This window comes from Scyliorhinus canicula, chromosome 10, assembly GCF_902713615.1.
Source record: "Scyliorhinus canicula chromosome 10, sScyCan1.1, whole genome shotgun sequence".
In the NCBI taxonomy this organism is placed as follows: domain Eukaryota; kingdom Metazoa; phylum Chordata; class Chondrichthyes; order Carcharhiniformes; family Scyliorhinidae; genus Scyliorhinus; species Scyliorhinus canicula.
The window spans coordinates 95,311,953-95,333,450 of record NC_052155.1 but is presented as its reverse complement, the minus strand read 5'-3'; the positions used below and the strand labels follow the sequence as shown (position 1 = coordinate 95,333,450).

At 46.8% G+C, this 21,498-nt stretch overlaps 1 protein-coding gene across 1 annotated transcript in view; it reads right to left on the bottom strand.

Annotated features, from left to right (window-relative positions):
* The window catches only part of LOC119972132, a 660,627-nt gene that overhangs the window by 353,110 nt on the left and 286,019 nt on the right, over positions 1 to 21,498 (bottom strand). The window contains exon 28 of the mRNA XM_038808465.1: positions 6,784 to 7,003. Within this exon, the coding sequence (XP_038664393.1) occupies positions 6,784 to 7,003 (220 nt within the window). The remainder of the gene's footprint in view (positions 1 to 6,783; positions 7,004 to 21,498) is intronic.

Sequence of the window (21,498 nt, the reverse complement as noted above, 5' to 3'; positions counted from 1 at the left end):
GTGTTGTGATGAATGTAGGAAATTCAGATATAGTATTATATGTGGTTGGTGCAGTAAGGGTTAAAAGCCTCAGTTAGTATGTGGTTGCTGCAGTCATGCTTTTAAAAATCCTGGTTTGAAAGACAGCTAGACCTTTTGAAGAAAGGGGTACAATTAAAACATCACAAAAGTTTGGGCTGATGGACATTGTGTTATATTAACATCTGCAACAGGTGATTAAGAAGGCAAATGGAATTTTGTCCTTCATTGCTAGAGGGATGGTGTTTAAGACTAGGGAGGTTATGTTGCAATTGTATAAGGTGTTAGTGAGGCCACACCTGGAGTATTGTGTTCAGTTTTGGTCTCCTTACTTGAGAAAGGACATACTGGCACTGGAGGGTGTGCAGAGGAGATTCACTAGGTTAATCCCAGAGCTGAAGGGGTTGGATTATGAGGAGAGGTTGAGTAGACTGGGACTGTACTCATTGGAATTTAGAAGGCTGAGGGGGGATCTTATAGAAACATTTAAAATTATGAAGGGAATAGATGGGATAGATGTGGGCAGGTTGTTTCCACTGGCGGGTGAAAGCAGAACTAGGGGGCATAGCCTCAAAATAAGGGGAAGTAGATTTAGGACTGAGTTTAGGAGGAACTTCTTCACCCAAAGGGTTGTGAATCTATGGAATTCCTTGCCCAGTGAAGCAGTTGAGGCTCCTTCATTACATGTTTTTAAGGTAAAGATAGATAGTTTTTTGAAGAATAAAGGGATTAAGGGTTATGGTGTTCGGGCCGGAAAGTGGAGCTGAGCCCACAAAAGATCAGCCATGATCTAATTGAATGGCGGAGCAGGCTCGAGGGGCCAGATGGCCTACTCCTGCTCCTAGTTCTTATGTTCTTATGTTCTTATTAAGAGCATTCCCTGTGGAGTAGATAATTAGACACATTGTGGGTAGGATTCTCCATCTCGCCAGCCGTGAATGGGGTTTCCCATTGTGGGCAGCCCTACGCCATCGGGAAATCCACAGGCTGCCGGCGAAACAGAGATCCCGACTACGGAGAATCCAGCCCTGTGTTCAGCTTTGTAAGATGCTGTGGCTAATGGGAGGAGCCAGGGGCTGAACAGTCAGGTGTTGAGGTTTAGCTCAGTTGGCTAAACAGCTGGTTTATGATGCAGAATAAGGCTAGCAGCACGAGTTCAATTCCTTTACTGGCTGAGGTTATTCATGAAGGCCCACCTTCTCAACCTTGCCCCTCACCTGAGGTGTGGTGATCAGGTTAAACCACTACCAGTTAGCTCTCCCTCTCAAAAGCAGCCTATGGTCAACTGGAGCTGTGGCGACTTTATCTTACCTACTGGTCACCCTATTTAAGTAAGGCCGTAAATGCATTGGAAGTAGTAGAGAGAAGGTTTGCCAGACTAATACCTGGAGTGAGTGGGTTGTCTTATGAGAAAGGTTGGATGGGTTAGGCTTGTATCCACTGGAGTTTAGAAGAGCAAGAGGCGACTTGACTGAAACATATAAGATCCAGGGGTCTTGACAGAAAGGAGGTGGTGAAAAAGATGGATGTTTTCTGTTGTGGGAGAATTTAGAACTGGAGACTATTTAAAAATAAGTTATAAGAAATCTCTTCCTGAAAAGGTGTTGGGTAGAAGCAGAGTCTTTGAATGTTTTTGAGGCAGAGGTGGACTTATTCTTGGTAAGCAAGGTGATGATAGGTTATCAGGGGTAGGTGGGATGCAGATTTGAGGTTACTGTCAGATTAGCCACGATCTTATTAAATGGCGGAGCAGGCTTGAGGGGCCGAATGGCCTGCTACTGCTCATTTTTCGTATCTCCCTATAATTTGATGAATGAACAGTCACAAGGGAACCACAGTTGGAGGTTGGAGATTGAGTTTGAGTAAAATTTCAGCCACAAACGTGCACCATCTCGATTGGATTCAAAACAGATCATGCGGTTGTTCAGTATTAACACTTATCAGTTGGCGACAACACCAAGTGAAACACTAGAGGCTTGCTATAGCGAACAGAACGGGATAATCCAAGGGCAGTGATTATGAGGATGCAGTTCCTTTTCCTATGAGTGATGTTGATCATCCACATTGTCAAGCTGATCTCACAGAACTGCAACATCAAAATCATAGCTTGGAGAGACTTTTTGTATCTCAAAGACAATTTCTGTGCTTACAGTTCAACTTGTTTGATTTAATTGAAAATAAAGTCTGAGTTAAAATGGGGAAAAGCTGTGGTATTCAATGGTTTGATTATGTTAGTCTGGTAACTGATCCTGGTACACTTGCTTGGTTGCTTAAGCCTGTGGGTGGAGCAATTGAGTTAAGTCCTGACACCTGGGAAAGTTCCAGAAAGGATCAGGGGCGGGATTCTCTCAGTCAGGTCTGAGAATCGCCAGGCCGGACGCAAATCCCGCAACGCCGCCCCGACGCTGGTCCGCCGATTCTCCAGTGAGCGGAGGATCGTTGCCATTGGCGCCAGCGCGGTCGCTGCGGCGCCGGTCGAGCGGCCCTCCGGCGGGTCTCTGTCCGGGATAGGCCGAGTGGCCACCCAAAAAACCCTGGGTCATGCCGGCACCGTTCACATCTGGTCTTACCCAGCGGGACCTCGGCATCCATCTGACCTGGGGGAGGGGTGTGGGAGGGCCTCTACCGTGGCCTGGCCCGCGATAGGGGCCTACCGATCGGCGGGCCGGCCTCTTGTGGTGGGGGCCTCTTTTGCTCCGCGCCGGCCCCTGTAGCCCTACGCCATGTTGTGTCAGGGCTGGCGCGGAGAAGGGAGCAGCCGAACATGCGCACATTCGCGCCGGTCGCAGCGCGCATGCGCAGACCTGTGGTGCCCATTTGACACCAGTATCAAATGGGTCGCTCCAGTGCTGTGCTGGCCTCCTGTAGGGCTCAGAATCACTGCTCCTGGGAGCCTGTTGTCACCGTCGTAAAACGCAACGGCGTTTACGACGGCATCAACACTTAGCTTCAGGATCAGAGAATCCCACCCCTGGACTCTGAACTGTGAGCATTGGAAATCCTTTAAGTTCGAAGTTAATTTAAAGCCCTGTAAATAAACTTTCTGGATTTAGAACTAGAGTCATCTCTGCATTGTACTGAGATAAATAAGATATACTGAAACTCACTGCGCACAAAAAGGAAACATTCATGCCAATACTGTTTCCTTGGGCGGGATTCTCCAGTCCACCAGTCGCATTTTCCGGCACGCCGCACCCCCTGCCGGCAGCGGGATTCTCCGTTTCCGCAGCAGGCCAATGAGGTTTCCCATTGTGGCCACCTCACGCTGTTGGGAAACATGCGGGCATGGGTGCTCTGCCGGCAGACCGGAGGATCCTGCCGACAGAGAATTCTGCTGCATGTGTGTGAATGAACTGTGCAGCTGCCATGGTAGCAGGAGCCCATACCTCTTTCAGTGGTAACTGATGAGTTTAAAATGGTACCCCTATTGGTTACTGTACCTCTCCAAATTCTGCATGGGTGCCCTTACTGCCACCTGCGTGGAGTCAATCACATCCTGGAGTTGGGAGAATCCTCTAATCGTGGAAAATTCTGTCCCCCTCTGTATCTGCAAAGCAGGGTGTGTCTTAAATGAAATTAACTGCCCAACAAGCTTGCCACACCCACATTAATTTTGTATACACCTCTCACTGTCTCAGGAAGGTAGACAGCATTATCAGAGACTCCTCCTACCTCGGCATTGCCTTCTTCCAGACCCTTCCATCAGGCAGAAGGTACAGAAGTTTGAAGACCCGCACATCCAGACTAGAACAGCTTCTTCCCCACAGCTACTAGACTCCTCGATGACTCCCCCTCGGACTGATCTGTTCGCTATAAGAACACTATTCACGGTGCCCTATGCTGCTCTTGCTCATGTATTTGCTTTGTTTGGCCCCTTGTTCCGCACTATAACCAATCACTGTTTGTCGATGTACCATTTGTCAATGTTCTCTGTTGATTATTCTTTTTGTCGACAATGTACGTACTGTGTACATTCCCTCAGCTTCAGAAAAATTATTTTCACTGCACTTCGGTACATGTGACAATAAATCAAAATCAACCTGGCAAAAAAAGCTTTGGTCACTTGTTGGGTGCACCTGTGCGCTGTTGATTGTGCAATTCCAAAGAGGCTGGCTGAACAGCCTTGGAACAACCCACGATTGAGGAAATTGCGGACCACAGTCATCTTCATGGCCACTGGAAGCGTATGCCTCTGGAGTTGCCATGCCTGCAGATTCCTCTGCTACTGCTGCGCCTGTGCCGCTAAGTGTTAAAATACATGACAAAATGCTTTGCTTCATAACCTGGGGTTAGGCAAGTCATGGGACACTAATGGAAACTTAAGCAGGTCGTGGGACATTGATGAAACTGGGGGATTGATAGTCCCAAACTGAGGGGCGGGGCACCCTCTTCTACATCCTATATAAAACCGGAGTGACATGAACTGTGACTGGCCCCCTGAAGTACAGTAACTGCTCTGTACTCTTGTTCTGTTGCATTAAACCTTTTTCCTTTTGATTCAAGCTGTTCGGCTCAGTGTGGACTCCTTTCTGCACCTTATAGTAATTTGTAAAGGACTGACTGCTGAAGATTCCAAGGCTGAAATGGAGATCTGTTGATGGAACATCGGCAGCTGTTCTGACTTAGGCCCGCAAAGCCTCCTTCGTGCATTTCCCCCATTCTTGGCAGAGAATCCCTTGGCTTGCCAGCAGGCTTTGCAATTTTAAAGATTGAGAAAAATGCTGGAAAAACGTTGCTCCATTCCAATGCCACAGTCCTCCCAACCTGGCAGAATGGTTTGAATGAGGAGACATTGTTTATTATAGGTTCAGACTCAGGGAGAGGGAAAGAGAATGTGGTCAGGGAGCATATTCTGTGGTGGAGTCGAAAGTCAGTGCATTGATTTTATAGAAAGAAAACTCTGTTCAACAAATTGGAGCTTTTTAGGCACACAACTAGTTGGGTGCATAGAGAGGAGACATGAGAAGTATGTAGTAAACTAAGATTTCGAAGAGGCAAAAAGATATAGGCTCAAATTGAGGATACTATATTAGCATGAGTGGACTATTGATTAACAGACAGAAAACAGAACTTTAGAGATAAACAGACATTTTCAAGTTGGCAGGCTGTAACTAGTGAAGTGCCTCAAGGATCACTGCGGGGTTCTCAGCTATTTCCAATCAATTTTACAAAAATTCATTCCTGCGATGTGGGCATCAATGGCTGGGCCAGCATTTATTTCCCATCATTAATTTCTCTCGAACTGAGTGGCTATCTAGGTCATTTCAGACGGCATTAATGCCTCATATAAAGAGACAAGAGGAATGTATTAGATTTTCTGATGGTACAAAGCTAAGTGCGAATATGAGGTGTGAAGAGGACACACTGAGGCTGAAAAACAGGCTGAGTGAGTAGGCAACAAGGCGACAGATGGAGTGTAATCTGGGTAAGTGTGAGCTCCAGTTGATAGCAATAAAAAAACTGAATTTCTTTTTTAAAGGTGTGAAAAATTGAAATGTTAATATTGAGAGGGACTTAAATATATTTGTATAAGGAACACAGAAAGTTAGCATGCAGGTACAGCAAGCAATTAGGAAGGCAAATGGAATGTTGGTCTTCATCAAGGGAATGGTGTAAAGAAGAAGGAAGTGTTACCAAAACTGCAAATGGCCTTGCTTTGACAAAACCTGGAACACAATAGGGCTGGTTTAGCTCACTCAGCTAAATTGCTGGCTTTTAAAGCAGACCAAGCAGGCCAGCAGCACGGTTCGATTCCCGTACCAGCCTCCCCGGACAGGCGCCGGAATGTGGCGACTAGGGACTTTTCACAGTAACTTCATTGAAGCCTACTCGTGACAATAAGCGATTTTCATTTTTCATTTTTCACAATGCATGGTTTCGGTCTCCATATTTAAGGAAGAGTATACTTGCCTTAAAGGCGGTACAGTAAATGTTCACAAGTTTGGTTTCACAAGATTGGATGAGAGAATTGTTCTGTGATGAGAAGCTAAGTAAATTGTGCCCATAATCTGCAGAGTTTAGAAGAATGAGAGATAATCTCATTAAAGTGTACAGTTTTGTGAACAGGTTTTACAAGGTAGACACTGAGCAGTTGTTTTTGCTCGCTGGGGAATCCAGAATGCAGGGGCACGGTCTCAGAATAGGGCGTTAATAGGACTAAGGCGAGGAGAATGTTTTTCACTCAGAAGGTTATGAATCTTTACAATTCTCTATCCCCAGGGTTGTGAAAGCTCCATCACTGAATATATTTAAGGCTGAGATCATAGGACTTTGGTGTTGCAAGTAATCGAGAGATAAGGAATGTGGGTGTAAAGGTTGAGTTGAGGCAGAGGACCAGCCATGATCATGTTGAATGGAGGAGCAGCCTCAAGGTCTACTCCACTATCTCTTATGTTTCCTATGATAGTCTAAGGCATGGAAGGTGGAGGTGAGATTGAGTGGATAGGTAGCTGCAGAAATGCCATGGTGAACAGAGGGCCAAAGGATGGGCCAATGTGATTTTGAGAGTTCTCTTCCCAGTGAATTGGGGGAGAGTTTTTCCAGGGACATATACAGAAGGAAGTAGGTTGGGGATGAAGGGCAGTGGGGTGTGGATGATACAAGTAACTGATGAGAGATGATTCTGTGGGAGTAACACAGCCACATGAGGCCCACGTTCTGATGTTGTGGATTGTAGAAATTCAACATCCTGGACATTTCAAAATCTTTGCAAATTTAGAGCAAACCTAAATCCTAAATAGCAACACAGCAGACAGAGACACAAACCTGGAAGGTGTTTTTCTCCGAGGTTGGCAACAGGAAATTCCCTCCATATATCTCCATCATCCTGATTCTCATCCAGCCAACGGTTTACAGGAAGACTGATAACTCGTCCAGTAGCAAGTTCCTTCAGTTTTACATCATCTAAAAACCAGCCAGAGTTGCCTGAACTATTGTCATGGCCAATGCGAATTTTGTACATCTCTCCGAGCTCAGTAAGATTGATCTGAACAAATATGAAAAGGTATTTTTTGGTAAACCATACAATTAACCTACAAAATAATATGGAAGAATGTATCTAACACTATCTTATGGTAATGTTTCAACCAATGTAATGCTGCTTGAATGTCTTACTGCATTGAAGTCAAAGCATAAATTCAACATTTAGTCATATATTAATGCGGGGTGGTTTTCAAAAGGCTCTTACCTAAACCATGGTTGTTAGAAACCTCCAACAGATAAACTATAAGAATGGTTTCCATTTGTTTTCCTACTTTCCAACAGGGACTATCCTTTTTCATAAAGCAACTACTCGGCTATGAAGCATGTTGAGGTGCTTTATGAAAGACACTATATAAATGCAAGCCTTTATTTTATTTATTTGATGCTGAAACATCCTTTGCTTTAGAATTTCCATTATCCGCATTGTTGCAATTGGGGACAACCTTGGAAACAAATGGAATTGTGTTGCAGATGGAGCAAGACTCCGCTTGGTAGGTTTTCCTGAAGCACCTCCAACCATTAGAAATTTCCATTGGGAAAAGGAAGCAACTCTTGCAGCAGTACATGGGTCAGGTACATTATTTTGAGTCAAACCATAAGCTAATTAGCTTGTAAGTATGATGCTTATTTTCAAGTTTTGCACACATTGGTGAGGAGGTCAATATGATTTTATTTTAAAAAATTGTTTATGCACATTTGTCAAATGTTTAAAGGAATAAAGCACTGTCAAAATACACCAATACAATTTGTTACCAACCTGACACTCATTCCCAGTAGCTAATGGGGCTAGTTTAGCACAGTGGGCTAAAGAGCTGGCTTGTAATGCAGAACAAGACCAGCAGCGCGGATTCAATTCCCGTACCGGCCCCCCCGAACAGGCGCCGGAATGTGGCGACTGGGGGCTTTTCACAGTAATTTCATTGAAGCCTACTTGTGACAATAAGCGATTATTATTATATTGTTATTAACTGTCACAAAAGTGTTTGTTGTTTATTAGCTAAATATTTGATGTGATCTTTCATGCTATGCAGATAAAAGCTTTATTTTTATTTCTGGGTTGATGAGTAGATGGTCAAAGCATGCAACAGCTAGTCTGATAAATCATTTTTAAGAATAGAATGGAAATGTGATGGATTGAGGTACAAGTGGAGGCAGTTATGGAAACAAAACAGATTAATGGTCTCCAGACCTCTAAATGAGGAATAGTTTGAGCACATGCGTCTTTTCCTATATTTTATATTAAGAATTACACAAAGTTGGTTGAAAATAATTTAGCCATTTGATAGACTCCACTTTATATATGAAATGAGTCCATCAGTCCTTTGCAGATTATGTGCCCTCCCCCGGCTCAACATATATGAGGGCAATGGCTGGCATGATCTTGGCAGAAGTGTTGGAATCACAGCCCATTCGAATTTGTGACCAATGCTCAGTATCATTTTACATGATCTCCTTGCATTTTTCTAAAATGCTTAAATAAAAACATAAATAAGGCACTTTTCTTTCTAATTCGATTTCTTGTAATTGAAAAATACATTAGATTTCAATAACTTGAATAAAACTTTATTCAACCAAGCAATAACATTTTAATATTCAATGTCTAAGTTCATGTTTCTTTAATATCAGACGACAGCTATCTTGCTTCTATTTACATTTGACAAATATTATATTTGAGCTGTAGAATCATAATGATATTTAGATTTACAGAGAATCTGGGGACTCGATGTCATGAGATCATGATTATCACTGACATTTGATTGGGAGTCTAAATAACTATCCTTTGATGCAGCACAGATTAATAAAATTATTTGTAGCAAATTAAATGATCTATTTCATATCAGTTTTTAACTCTCCAATGTTTTTGTAAATTAAAATCATGGTTTCGAGGTTTGAAGTATGGACTTAATGAATATTTATCATCACAAATGTGTCCTAAATGTCAATCTTTCATCAAATAAATATACTATTTAAATGGTGCTGAAAGCTTTATATCGATGTTTATATGTACTTATCAGTGATCCTTCTGTGCAGTTTTGTGATTTTGTCACTTGGCCAGCCTGCCTCTCATTTTGTGTTACTATGTCACTGGTATGTGCTGAATGAAATGTTCCCAAGTCCATATTTATTGGTTGCCATTGATAGGGGAAAGTGTCATATCAGGTACGACTTCCCGGGTGCTTCCCAACGGCTGTGCCGGTGAGAACGCGGCCCATGTTTAGTGGCACTTAGTGCCGAAAATGACCCCCCACCAGCTTCACGGCAGAACCCGCTGACCTGCCAGCTTACTGGCCGGAACCACACCCGACAGCTCGTCACTACCAAGGGTGAGCTGCACATAAACACTCCCTCCAGACTCACTCTCAGGCAGCACATGACCATAGCAAGACATAGGCCACCTCCACGCTTTGGTGATACTGACCTGACCAAGCTGCTGGACACCGTGGAGGCGAGATGGGACACCCTGCTCCTACTTGGGGTGGGGGGGTGGGATGGGGGGTTGGAAGACCAGCAATAAGGCCGCCAATGCCTCCTGGGAGGCAATGGCAGCAGCTGTCTGTTCGGGCAGCGTGACCAGGAGGAACGCTGTCCAATGTCACCCCCCCGACCACCAGCACCTTACCCACCCCCCAACAGGTCGGTGCTGGAGCCTCACACACCCCCCCCCCAACACAGGATATCACCACACCTGTGCCCCAGCACACCCTGGCACCCACTAGCACAACTCCCCCATGCCCAGCAATGCCAACACATGCCCACAAACACCCCCTGATGCATCAAGCATGTGGCTCACAATGCCCCATCTCTGTCCCCGCAAGAGAAGTTGGCCCTTAACAGGGACAGGACACAGATGGGCGGAGGAGTTTCACACAGATTTCTCACCCCCCCCCCCCCCCCCCCCCATGAGGAACAGACCTAAAAATCGTGAGGTTGGCTGATGAGACAAGGATCACCGACAGCAGGGCTGGCGTGAAGCGCAAAGGTGAGAATCCACTACCCCTTCACCCAGATGACCTGCCTCAAGTGAGTTGTTCATGTCAGACAAAATTATCCTTCCCTCTCACTGACCACATGTCCATTACCTTGCAGGATCTCTATCTGATGGGGCTGGGACATTCAGGGTCGCCCCTGCCACCCAACAGAACACCTTGGAGGAGAGCTCCGAGGAGACCACCATCGAGGCATGACAGCTGTCATCACCAGCGCAAAGACACACACCTCAGTGGGCAGGCCTCTGGGGCACAATCTGGCCACCACACAGTTGTTCATTCACATTAGGTGGAGGCAGAAACATCCAAGGGAGTCAGCAGTCGGAGGTCTTCTGGATCGCAGGACTCAGCTGGGTACCAGACAGATGCCAAGCCTCTGGGCAAAGTTATCCCAGAGCTGATGCAGAGGCTAGGGCTGAGTTGTGAGATTCAGGAGGGGATATCAGTGACACTCCAGTGAGTGCCTGGCCGATTAGAGGAGTCCTAAAGGCTATGGATGCAGGAGAGGGCACCAGCTGAACATGTCCCAGTCACTGAGGGACAAGTCCCAGATGCAGGCGGACATTGCCAGGGCACTGCAGAGTATGGCCCTGCCACTGAAAGCATCGCTGAGGGCATCAACCCCATGGTGCAGACAACAGGAGTCAGCAGAGATGGATACCACAGAGGCTTCTGGAGTTCACTCCAGCTGCCTCCCCATCCCATGGAGACCCCAGGGTCCTACAAGCAGTGTCCAGGAGTAGAGAGCACTGGAGGTCGACCCGAGGCCTGCCACCAGGGAGACGACAGCGGTCTCCACTTTACCCAAATCCCCCTCTCCTGACACCGACTTGTCTCAAGATCAGCAGGCAGAACAGGGTGACAATGATGCCAGTGACACTGGTAAGAAATAAAGGAAAAAGTGGTGGAGTTGCATTGTTGATTAAAGAGGATACTGATACAATATTGAGGAAAGATATTAGCATAGATGATGTGGAATCAGTTTGGGTCAAGTTAAGAAACACAAAGCGGCAAAAAACATAAGTAGGGGATGGTATATAGTGTGGTAATGTTGGGAATAGCATTAGACAGGAAATCAGAGATGCATGTGATAAAGGAACATCTGTGATTATGGGTGACTTTAATCTTTATATAGTTTGGGTGAGTCAAATTAGTCACAGAATAATAGAGGAGGAATTTCAGGAGTGTACAGAATGGTTTTCTGGACCAATACGTTGAGGAATCAACAATGGAACAGGCCACCTTGGATTGGGAGTTGCAATGAGAGAGGATTGGTTAGCAATCCAGTTGTGAGAGAACCCTTGGGGATGAGCGACTATAAAATGATAGAATTCTTTATCAAGGTGGATAGTGTAATTGATTCTGAGATCAGGGTCCTGAATCTCAATAAAGGTAACTATGATGATATGAAGCAGGAGGTGGCTATGATCGACTTGGAAACCTTACTGCAAGGAAGGACAGTGGACAGGCAATGACAGGCATTCAAGGAATGATTAGGCGAATTCCAAAGTTGTTCATTCCTATTTGGCGCAAGAGTAGAAAGGGAACTGTGGCCAGGGAAATTAGAGCTAGTATTAGATTCACAGAAGAAGCACACAAATTAGCAAGAAAAAGCAATCGACCTGAGAATTGCGAACAGTTTAAAATTCAGCAAAGGCAGACCGAGGGATTGACTAAAAAGGGAAAAACACAATATGAAAGTAAGCTAGTGGGGAACATAAAAACTGACTGTAAAAGTTTCTATAGACATGTAAAGAGAAAAAGATTGATTGAAAACGAATGTAGGCCCCTGACAATCAGAAAGGGGGGGGGGGGGTAGTTTCATAACAAGGAACAAAGAAATGGCTGAGGAACTAAATTTGTATTTTTCTTCTGTCTTCACAAAGGAAGACATGAATAATGTACCGAAACTTCTGAAAAACACAATTTTCAGTGAGGAGCTGAAGGAGATTAGTATTAGTAAAGAAATGGTTTGGGGAAATTAATGGGATTGAAGGGGGATAAATCTCCAGGGTCTGATAATCTTCATCTCTGAGTACTTAAGGAAGTGGCCCTAGAAATTATAGATCCATTGGCGGTCATTTTTCAAAATTCTTTGGACTCTGGACTAGTTGCTACTGATTGGAGGATGGCCACTTCCATCCCCCCCCCCCCCCCCCCACCCACCACTAACATAGACCAAACACAGAACAAAAGAGAAAACAACGAACGCAAGTGACCAACACGGCTCCCATAACGGGAGCAGCAGATGGCTACTAAACATAAACAGTCACCAGTGAAAGTGCCCCGACGTAACCTCTGTATAATCAGCCAAGACGCTGCCCCTCCTCCCTGCAGCTTGACGGCTGATCTTCCATCATTACCCTCTCCGAGGGATGGGCCACAGGAACACAGGGGGGCATTAACAGGTGACCCACAAGTCCAGAACAGAATACACAATCAACATACAAAACAGACCTTTAAAAAAATCCACAGACTTCTTAAGCAAGTCCTCATGCATCCTCCGCCCAGTAGTAGGCCTGCCAAAATCCTCCCCTTGCCGCACTCCAGGTAAAAGAAACCAAAAGACAACTACTTTCTTTCTTCCTTCTCTTCACCCAGAAAGCAGCAATAAGCCCAAGGGGAAGAAGAAGCAGGCAAGCAGAAAAGGCAGCAGCCAGGAGCAAACAAACCCTCTGCCAAAGCCTCCAGGCATTTGTAGCTGAGCAGCAGCAAGCAGCAAACACAACCTGCAGTTGGGAAGTGATCTCACCTAACAATGCCAATTCCGTGCTTGCAATAGATTTCAGCTGTGCAGCCAGAGGCTGCTCACAGTCAGAGAGAGTTAAAGTGATCTTTAGCAAATAACAAAGAACAGGGCTCTGTTCTGGAAGTGTTTGGTAGGACTGACAGGCAGCAACTGTAGTTGTCCCTGTTATGGGTATGCACAATACTGAACGATGGCCTGTAGGTCCCACAGGCACCAGGTTCCTCAACCCCAAGCCCAGGGGTCACCCCTGACCTATGGTGCCCAGCACTCTACTCAGTTCCCTCCGCACTTCCGTCCCGAACACTGGGCCAGAAGCTCCAGTGCCCCTGGGCTGATGCCGGGGATTGGAACCAGCTACGCACCTCCGCTCCCCTCAGCAACCGTTGCACTAGCCCAGCCTCCTGTTTTTAAATAGGAGTGCTAAACAGTGGCCTCGTGACCTCTCGATGGGGAGCCGGTTAGTTTCCAGGAGACTGTCAGATTGGCCTTCATTAATGAGCTGGAGATGGCTCTTAATTGGTCTCAATTAGTGTCTTGCTACATCTGGGCGGGATCTTGTACCAACCAACGGGAGCAGGCCGGTTAGATTGTGAACCAATTGGCGCCCTGCCCGGATCCCGATTTCAGCCTCTCCCACAATTCAACCGGCACGTCCAGATCTGCGCCGGGTGCAACTTTGCCGTTAAATCACGCCAGCATCTCTCTTTGCCATTTTAAATGCTGTCAGTTACTAGCCACTCTATCACAGTGCAATCACATGGCAAAACCATGCCAGCTTAAATTGTTTTTGTAATAAACCAATATGTTATTAGAACAAAAGAAAATATATATAAAATCACTTCTGAATGTTTGAATGAAATCCTTATCATTTGTTACAACAGTATATTGTAGCAAGTACGACATCTACTGCATTTAAACAGAATTTCAGCATAAGCACAGTAAGTTATCTGAAATCTAGACTGAATTGCTAGTTCCACATATGGGCGAGCTTGTAGGCAGGCGGGCACAGAAATTAGCATTGACAGCTGGCATGACTGTTTTCACAGCAACATCATCCACACATCCACCCCCCCCCCCCCCCCCCCCCCCCCCCCGCCCCCCCGCCAAGCCATATTCCTGGATGCTGGATTGTGGGTGGAAGAACATAGAATTTACAGTGCAGAAGGAGGCCATTCGGCCCATCGAGTCTGCACCGGCTCCTGGAGGAGCACCCTACCCAAGGTTAACACCTCCACCCTATCCCCATAACCCCACCCAACACTAAGGGCAATTTTGGACACTACGGGCAATTTATCATGGCCAATCCACCTAACCTGCACATCTTTGGACCGTGGGAGGAAACCGGAGCACCCGGAGGAAACCCACGCACACACGGGGAGGATGTGCAGACTCCACAAAGACTGTGACCCAAGCCGGAATCGAACCTGGGACCCTGGAGCCGTGAAGCGATTGTGCTATCCACGATGCTACCGTGCTGCCCCAAGTGCTGCCCACAAGTGGCCTGCTGCCTGCAAGCAGCCTCCTGGCTACAGATGGAGTTCTCATTGCCCCAGGCAAGTGTTGAGGCCTGAGCCGCCTACATGGCCAAACTGTGGTTGCAGGCTTTCCATTCCTGTTCCACAGTGTTAGGCTGGATTCTGAGGACAGTTTTTGTTTCAAATGTGGAAAGAGGGTGCCTCCTTCTCTCCCACTCACCTGAACTGCAGACTACTTCTCCAAGTGGCCCAACAGCTTCAGGTGGTGATGACCCACCATTCTTAATTGGCAGTGAACATGCCTACTCATCTCTGATTGACTACTTCAGGGAAAATCACTTCCGGGTGACTGTTTCCCACAGAATGTGAGGTCAATATCTTCATTTGACCCTGTTGTTGGAGTCCTGCCTCAAAACTCCAAATCCTGCCACTGTTTGCACATATAAGGTGGTATTTTGAGACTAAGTGCTGTGACAGGTGTGGGACGTGGAGCATTTCCCAATGCAGAAACTGGCAGGAAAACATGGCAAATCTGATGTGTTGGGTAAGCTGGGTCTGCGAGGACTGCGTTTACTGCAGCAGTGAGAGACATAGGCTTCCAACACTTGGAGAAATGCAACTCGATTTTATTGAGCTCTTAACTATCATACACACTTTAACTGTGGGTTGACACTATGCTGACTTGACTGGAGACCTGAGGCTAACCTGACCAGACTATCTTACTACCACATGGTGTATGTTCTAGTTGTTGCTCACGGGCTCTGACTGTCTCAGAGGCTGGATCCCAAGAGAGCGGGAAAACTAGTGCCCTCTGGCTTTATAGTGGTTGTGTCCTGTCTGGTGATTGGCTGCTGTGTTGTGTGTGTTCATTGGTCATCCTGTGTATCAATCACTGCCTGTCTGTGCACCATCATATACCTGTGTGTATATTATGACAAAATCTTCCAGCCCCGACCTCATTAATTACGCACCTGGGTGCTTTATGGCATATTCAGCTGTGGAGCAGGCCTGGATGCCATATTGAAAAGGTGTCCAACATCACTAATCCAATCATAAAGAAATAAGGTGGACCTCCTGAAATGAGGATGTATCTCCAGGAGCACTCTGAGGCCAGAAGATGGATGTCTAAGAACATGCTGAGGCTAGAAGATGGGCCCCCTACAGAACACCCAATCTGGAAGGTCGACCTGCAGATGCACCTCTGACCCAGGACTGTAATTGTGTAGGGTTGCGAGTGACCTCGGTCCTGAACTCCAGAGACAATGCCAGGCGTTATTTAGTTGAGTCTTGACATCTGCACATCACGTTGTTTCAAATGATTACCAAAGCAGCATGTTCTCCAGCCGGCTTTGCAGAGAATCTGGCATGAGAGGTTGGGCCTTCAGCTGCATCAAATTAATGGTTTGCAAATGAGTTCACGCTGGCCACTGGTGCGTTTCTTTATGACCCGCTATGGCGGACACCAGCGAGAGATACCGCTGTAAATTTGCGGCGGTGTGAAGCTGATTTCTGAGTTTCTGGCCACTTTCTCCCCCCACGCCCACCATCCAATCCACTGACAGGGGCTTGGAGAATTCTGCCCATAGTTGTGCATTCAAAAATAATAACATTGACTACTGCTAGGGCCGTAAATTATTATCTCCTTTGGAAGTTCCCAGGTAAGGTTTGCAGAGCATATGCCAGAAGTGCAAACTTCCCCTGGGCAATTGTCCTGCATGGTAAACCATACAAAAATGTGATTTAAATCAAAAGCTTTGGGTGGTTCATGAATTACCCAGAAAACTTTAGAGAATTAAAACTTCTTCTAACTTCTGGATAGCTGTTGTACAGACTTAGTGGACTCTCCCTAGTGGGCAGCGCGGTAGCAGGGCAGCACGGTACCATTGTGGATAGCACAATCACTTCACAGCTCCAGGGTCCCAGGTTCGATTCCGGCTTGGGTCACTGTCTGTGCGGAGTCTGCACATCCTCCCGGTGTGTGCGTGGGTTTCCTCCGGGTGCTCCGGTTTCCTCCCACAGTCCAAAGATGTGTAGATTAGGTGGATTGGCCACGATAAATTGCCCTTAGTGTCCAAAATTGCCCTTCGTGTTGGGTGGGGTTACTGGGTTATGGGGATAGGGTGGAGGTGTTAACCTTGGGTGGGGTGCTCTTTCCAGGAGCCGGTGCAGACTCGATGGGCCGAATGGCCTCCTTCTGCACTGTAAGTTCTATGATAATCTTTGACTACCCCTCTCTCCTACCAGGTGTAATCATGCTCTGATCCCCCAGGAATCCCCACTAAATCCCCCTGGGAATAAATCTAACCCTGAGGGGACTACACATCCCAAGAAAAACTACCCAACCCATGGGATTGCACCCACCCCCAGAGGCATGCCTGGCCTGACACCCTCACCTGAGGCCTGACCTCTGGCATTCCCCGATCTCTGACATGCTCAACCTCCCCCCCCCCACCACTGCCTCCCCCAATCTCAGACCCCCATCGACCTCTAAAGCCCCACCCCCCGAAGCCCCACATGATCCAGCCCAACATCCAAAGGACTGACCCACACCCGACTTCTGACCCCCCGCAATTACGTCCCCCCATCTCCGACACTGTGACCACCTCCAACCACCCGATCTCCGACCCCCTCCCATCACTGACCCCTCACATCTCTGACCCCTCATCTCAGACCTTGATTAAATAAAAGATGATTTTAAATTCTTGAGCAAATAAAATATTTTCAATGAGGGAAATACTGTACGAGTTATTAATCCCTGACTGGAGCCTCACTCCTGGCATCAGTGCTACCTGCCACCCCTCAAATTCCCAACCCTTTTCCCCGCCCCACAAATTACTGACTGACACTTGTACCCTTCTCACATCCGGTCTTCGAGCTTGTTCCTCAGCACCCATAGCACCCACCAGCACAACCCCTTCATGTCCATTTGCAGGCCACCTGCCATGGACCCACCTGATCCATCAAGCCTGCTGTTTACAATGCCTTCCTTTTGTCCCTCCACAACATAGGCAGGCCCAAATAGGTGTGAGAGGTGTGATGACAGGAAGACTATCATCTGTATATAATATGAGTAGTTCATCATCACTGTATATTCTATGATCTATAATCTGCATGTGTATTAAAAGTTATATGTTTTACTGTTGTAGTTCTACCATCCCACCAGCAGGTGGGGAGAGTACAGAGTCCCAGGACCCGGATGTACCATGTGTTCCTTCAGAAGGTATTTGTGAGGAGTTGATAGCAGTCGCAGATGAAAGCAGCTCTGTTGTATCTAAGTTAGACCAACTGTAATTCCAACTGTATTCAACTTAGACATTTTAGTTACTCGTTAGTGCAGTGTTAGTAATAAATAGCTTTGTTTATAAAACAAAGCCTAATGTTCTTTGTTCACATCAGCCCAATCAAAGAACATTACATGGTACCTTTGGAGTGGATGTCGAAAGAGAACAGTTAGGAAAAGTTAGATAAGTCGAGAAGACACAAGTGAACAAGCCGAGACTCAAAAGATAAATTGGCTGTTAAATTAAATACTACCAGGATCGTCGAAGCGAGATGGAAGCAGTGAAGACTCCCAGCCATCTGTTCATGACTGATAATGTAGATGCGAACTGGTGTGCTTTCAAGCAACAGTTCACTTTTTATGTGCAAGCTCTTTGTCTCCAAGAAGCTTCGGATGAGAGAAAAATAGCACTCCTAATGACAGTAGCCCGTTCCCAAGCAATTGATCTGTATAATACTTTTCAGTTCGCTTCGGAAGGAGACAGGAAGGGCTACTCAAAAATAATCGAGCAATTCGATAACTATTGCCATCCACAAAAGAACAAAACCTTCGAGCGCTATGTATTCACGATGAGACTGAAAGAATCAGGCGAAACCGTTGACTGTTTTGTCACAGATCTACATCTCAAAGTGCAGTCCTGCAATTTTGCAGACTTCTATGATTCATTGACAAAAGACCAAATTGTAGACCGTTTACAATGTGATAAATTACCCGAGCAGTTGCTAAGGGAAAGCGATTTAAAATTACCAGATGCCATCAAAATCTGCAAGGCCAGTGAGATAGCACAAAAGCAGATCACTGAGATCCAGACCCGGGAAAGTGGCGGGAAGAAAGAGGGCGCGACTGGTGCCATCTTTGCTGTGTCACAGCAAAATCAGAAACGTGGTCTGGGCGGCGGGCAATTAAAAATTTGGGATTACGCCATTTTGTGCCTGATGTGCGGCAGAATGCACTGTCTGAGAAAATGGCCAGCATTCGGCAAAACCTGCGCCAGATGTGCAAGAAAAAATAATTTTGTGCAGCAATGCCTGTTCAATGAAAGAAGGCAGCAACCAAAGGGTGTGACTGTAATAGCCAAGGCTGCAAAAACTAGTGATTCATCAATTGTACAACGTGAAGCCTTGAAAAGGCAACATGAAATTAATGTGTCTATTCTCTTGCAGGATCTCTATCTGACGGGGCCGGGCCTTTGAGCGTCATCTCCTCCCTCCCCGCCCCACCCATCACCACCTTGGAGAAGAGCTCCATGGAGACCACCGGCAGTGCGTTACAGCTATCACCCCCATCTTCCACCGGCGCAGAGACACACACCCCTCGATGGATGACATTAGTGGACAGGCTTCTGGGGCACAATCTGATGAGCACCACAGTTACTGATGCACATCAGGTGAAGGCAGGAACATCCAAGGGAGTTAGCAGTCGGAGGTCTTCTGCATCCCAGGACTCAGCTGAATCCCAGTCCGATGCTGAGCCTCTGGACAAGGTTCCCCCAGAGCTGATGCAGATGCTTGGACACAGCTATGAGATTCAGGAGGGGGTGTCAATGACATTCCAGCAACTGCATAGCTGATTGGAGGAGTCCCAAAGGCTATGGACACAGGAGATGATGCCGGCAATGCATGGCCTCGAGACCAACACTGCTAGGGTGGCGACCACATTGGAAAGCCTGGAGCATGAGGCCAGTGTCTTGAGTGCTGGTGTCCAAGGTGTGGCTCAGTCTGTGCAACCATGGCTGAGGGCCTCAACATCATGTGCCAATTGATGACGGACAGGTCTGACACACAGGTGGATATTGCCGAGGCACTCCGGAGCATGTCCCAGTTGCTGATGGATGTATCTGAGAAACAGATGGGCATTGCTGAGGCATGCAGAACTCAGCCAAACTAGAGAGGAGCATTGCTGAGGGCATCGACACCATGGCACCGGTTTTAGGAGGGCACCATGACCGGCGGAGCTGGATTACACAGAGGCATTTGGAGCTCAGTCCAGCTACCAAGGCGATCTCCAGGGCCCTACGAGCACCGTTAGGGAGGACAATGAGTTGAAGGCTAACTTAGGGCCTTCCACCAAGCAGACTACGGTGGTCTCCAGTTCTTCTGAATCCCCCCGATCCTGACACTGCCACATCTCAAGGGCAGCAGGCAGGACAGAGTAGCACAGTGACCAGCAAGCCAGCCAGGGCCCTCTAGAGCAGGGGTGGGCAAACTATGGCCCGCCAAAGGTCTTAATGCAGCCCACCAAGATCAAGTCATTAAAAAAAAAAGGTTAACGGGGGGGGGCTGTTGGGTTACTGGTATAAGGTGGATACGTTGACTTGAGTAGGGTGATCATTGCTCGGCACAACATGTGTTTCATGTGAAGTTTCTACTTTAAAATATTAATTAATAAAAATTAATTGCTTTTTTTTCTTTAAACTGAGTTACTTTGTTTTTCAAATAAATATGTTTCATGTAAAGTTTCTACTTTAAAATATTAATTAATAAAAATTAATTGCTTTTTTTTTCTTTAAAAACCTTTTATTTTGGCTATTTTAAATATTAATTATTTTACTTAATATACTATGCGGCCCTTTAAAATTGTGAATTTCTGAATGTGGCCCTTGCACAGAAAAGTTTGCCCACCCCTGCTCTAGAGGATGTCCGCCAAGGGCATCAAGGCCACAGGGCATGAAAAGCAGCAGGCTACCTCCACCTCTGATGTGCATTCTGGGGACACACCTAGACATAGCAGTAGACCATGTAAAATCAAGCAGATTGAATTGGCAGAGGGTGGGGTGGGGAGGAGGGGAATCTCAATCTGTAGCTAGTTAGGTCCAATTGAAATGTGAAATGTGCACTATTAAATCATGTTACAATTCATACATGTGAAGAAACTGTCATGTGAATCTTCACAGTGGTACTGCCTGCACCATGTTGTCCTCTGCTCCCCCCCGCCCCCAGTCCACTGTGGTCCAAGATTGAACATCCCTGATGCAGACCCCATGCAGCTGGTGGGTGTCAGCAGACAAACAGGAGTCAGACTTTGGCATTGACTGAAGAGCACCAGATCTTATTTCACAGCGAGTGATCATCACTCTCCTGTCCCGTATACTGATCTGCTGACAATGCCGACTGTTGAATCCGAGCAGAGTGAACACAAGGAATGAATGTTTGGCAGCACAAAGAAAGGTTTAATCATATACACAATAATCACTCCACTGCCAGCCCCTGCCCACATCCAAGCCTTGTTAATACTTTAAGGGGCAGCCCCGCCTGTTTAATGGGGAAGATCATATTCTCCTGACGTTATGGGGAGCCTAATGGTCCACACCCGATGCCTCTGTGAGGGTTGATGATGTGGAGATGCCGGCGTTGGACTGGGGTGAGCACAGTAAGAAGTCTTACAATACCAGGTTAAAGTCCAACAGGTTTGATTCAAACATGAGCTTTCGGAGCGCAGCTCCTTCCTCAGGACCTGAGGAACACAGACCCATCACCCTGGAGTGATGTTACACAGTCACTGAGAGGGTGCACAGGGCTAGGAGGGGAAGGAGGGAGGAAGGAGGGGAATGGGGGAAAGTGGGGAAGGGATGAGCTGATGGACAAGACTTCATCCTATGAGAAGTGGGTGAGGAAGAGAGTCTGACTGGCTCTCCGGGCATGCCGGACCCCTACCGCTACCTGTCCTCCATCCTCTGGCTCCTTTTATGGCTCCTCCCTGGGCTTGTCTTCCAGCACATCCTTATCTGCCCCTTCCTCCTTATCTCCCTCATGCGAGGGCCGTTTGTCCCTCCTACTCCAGCAGGTTACCCCACTGCTGTGCTAGGTTGTTTAGGGCACAACAGACCACCACAAAGGAGGAGGCCCTTTGGGGGGTGTACTGCAGTGCACCACCAGAGCGATCCAGGCATCAGAACCACATTTTGAGCAGCCCAATGCACCACTCAATGACAACGCAAGTGGCAACCTGGCTCTCATTATATCGGGTCTCCAGCCTCCACACTGGCATCATCAGCCAGGACCACAGCGG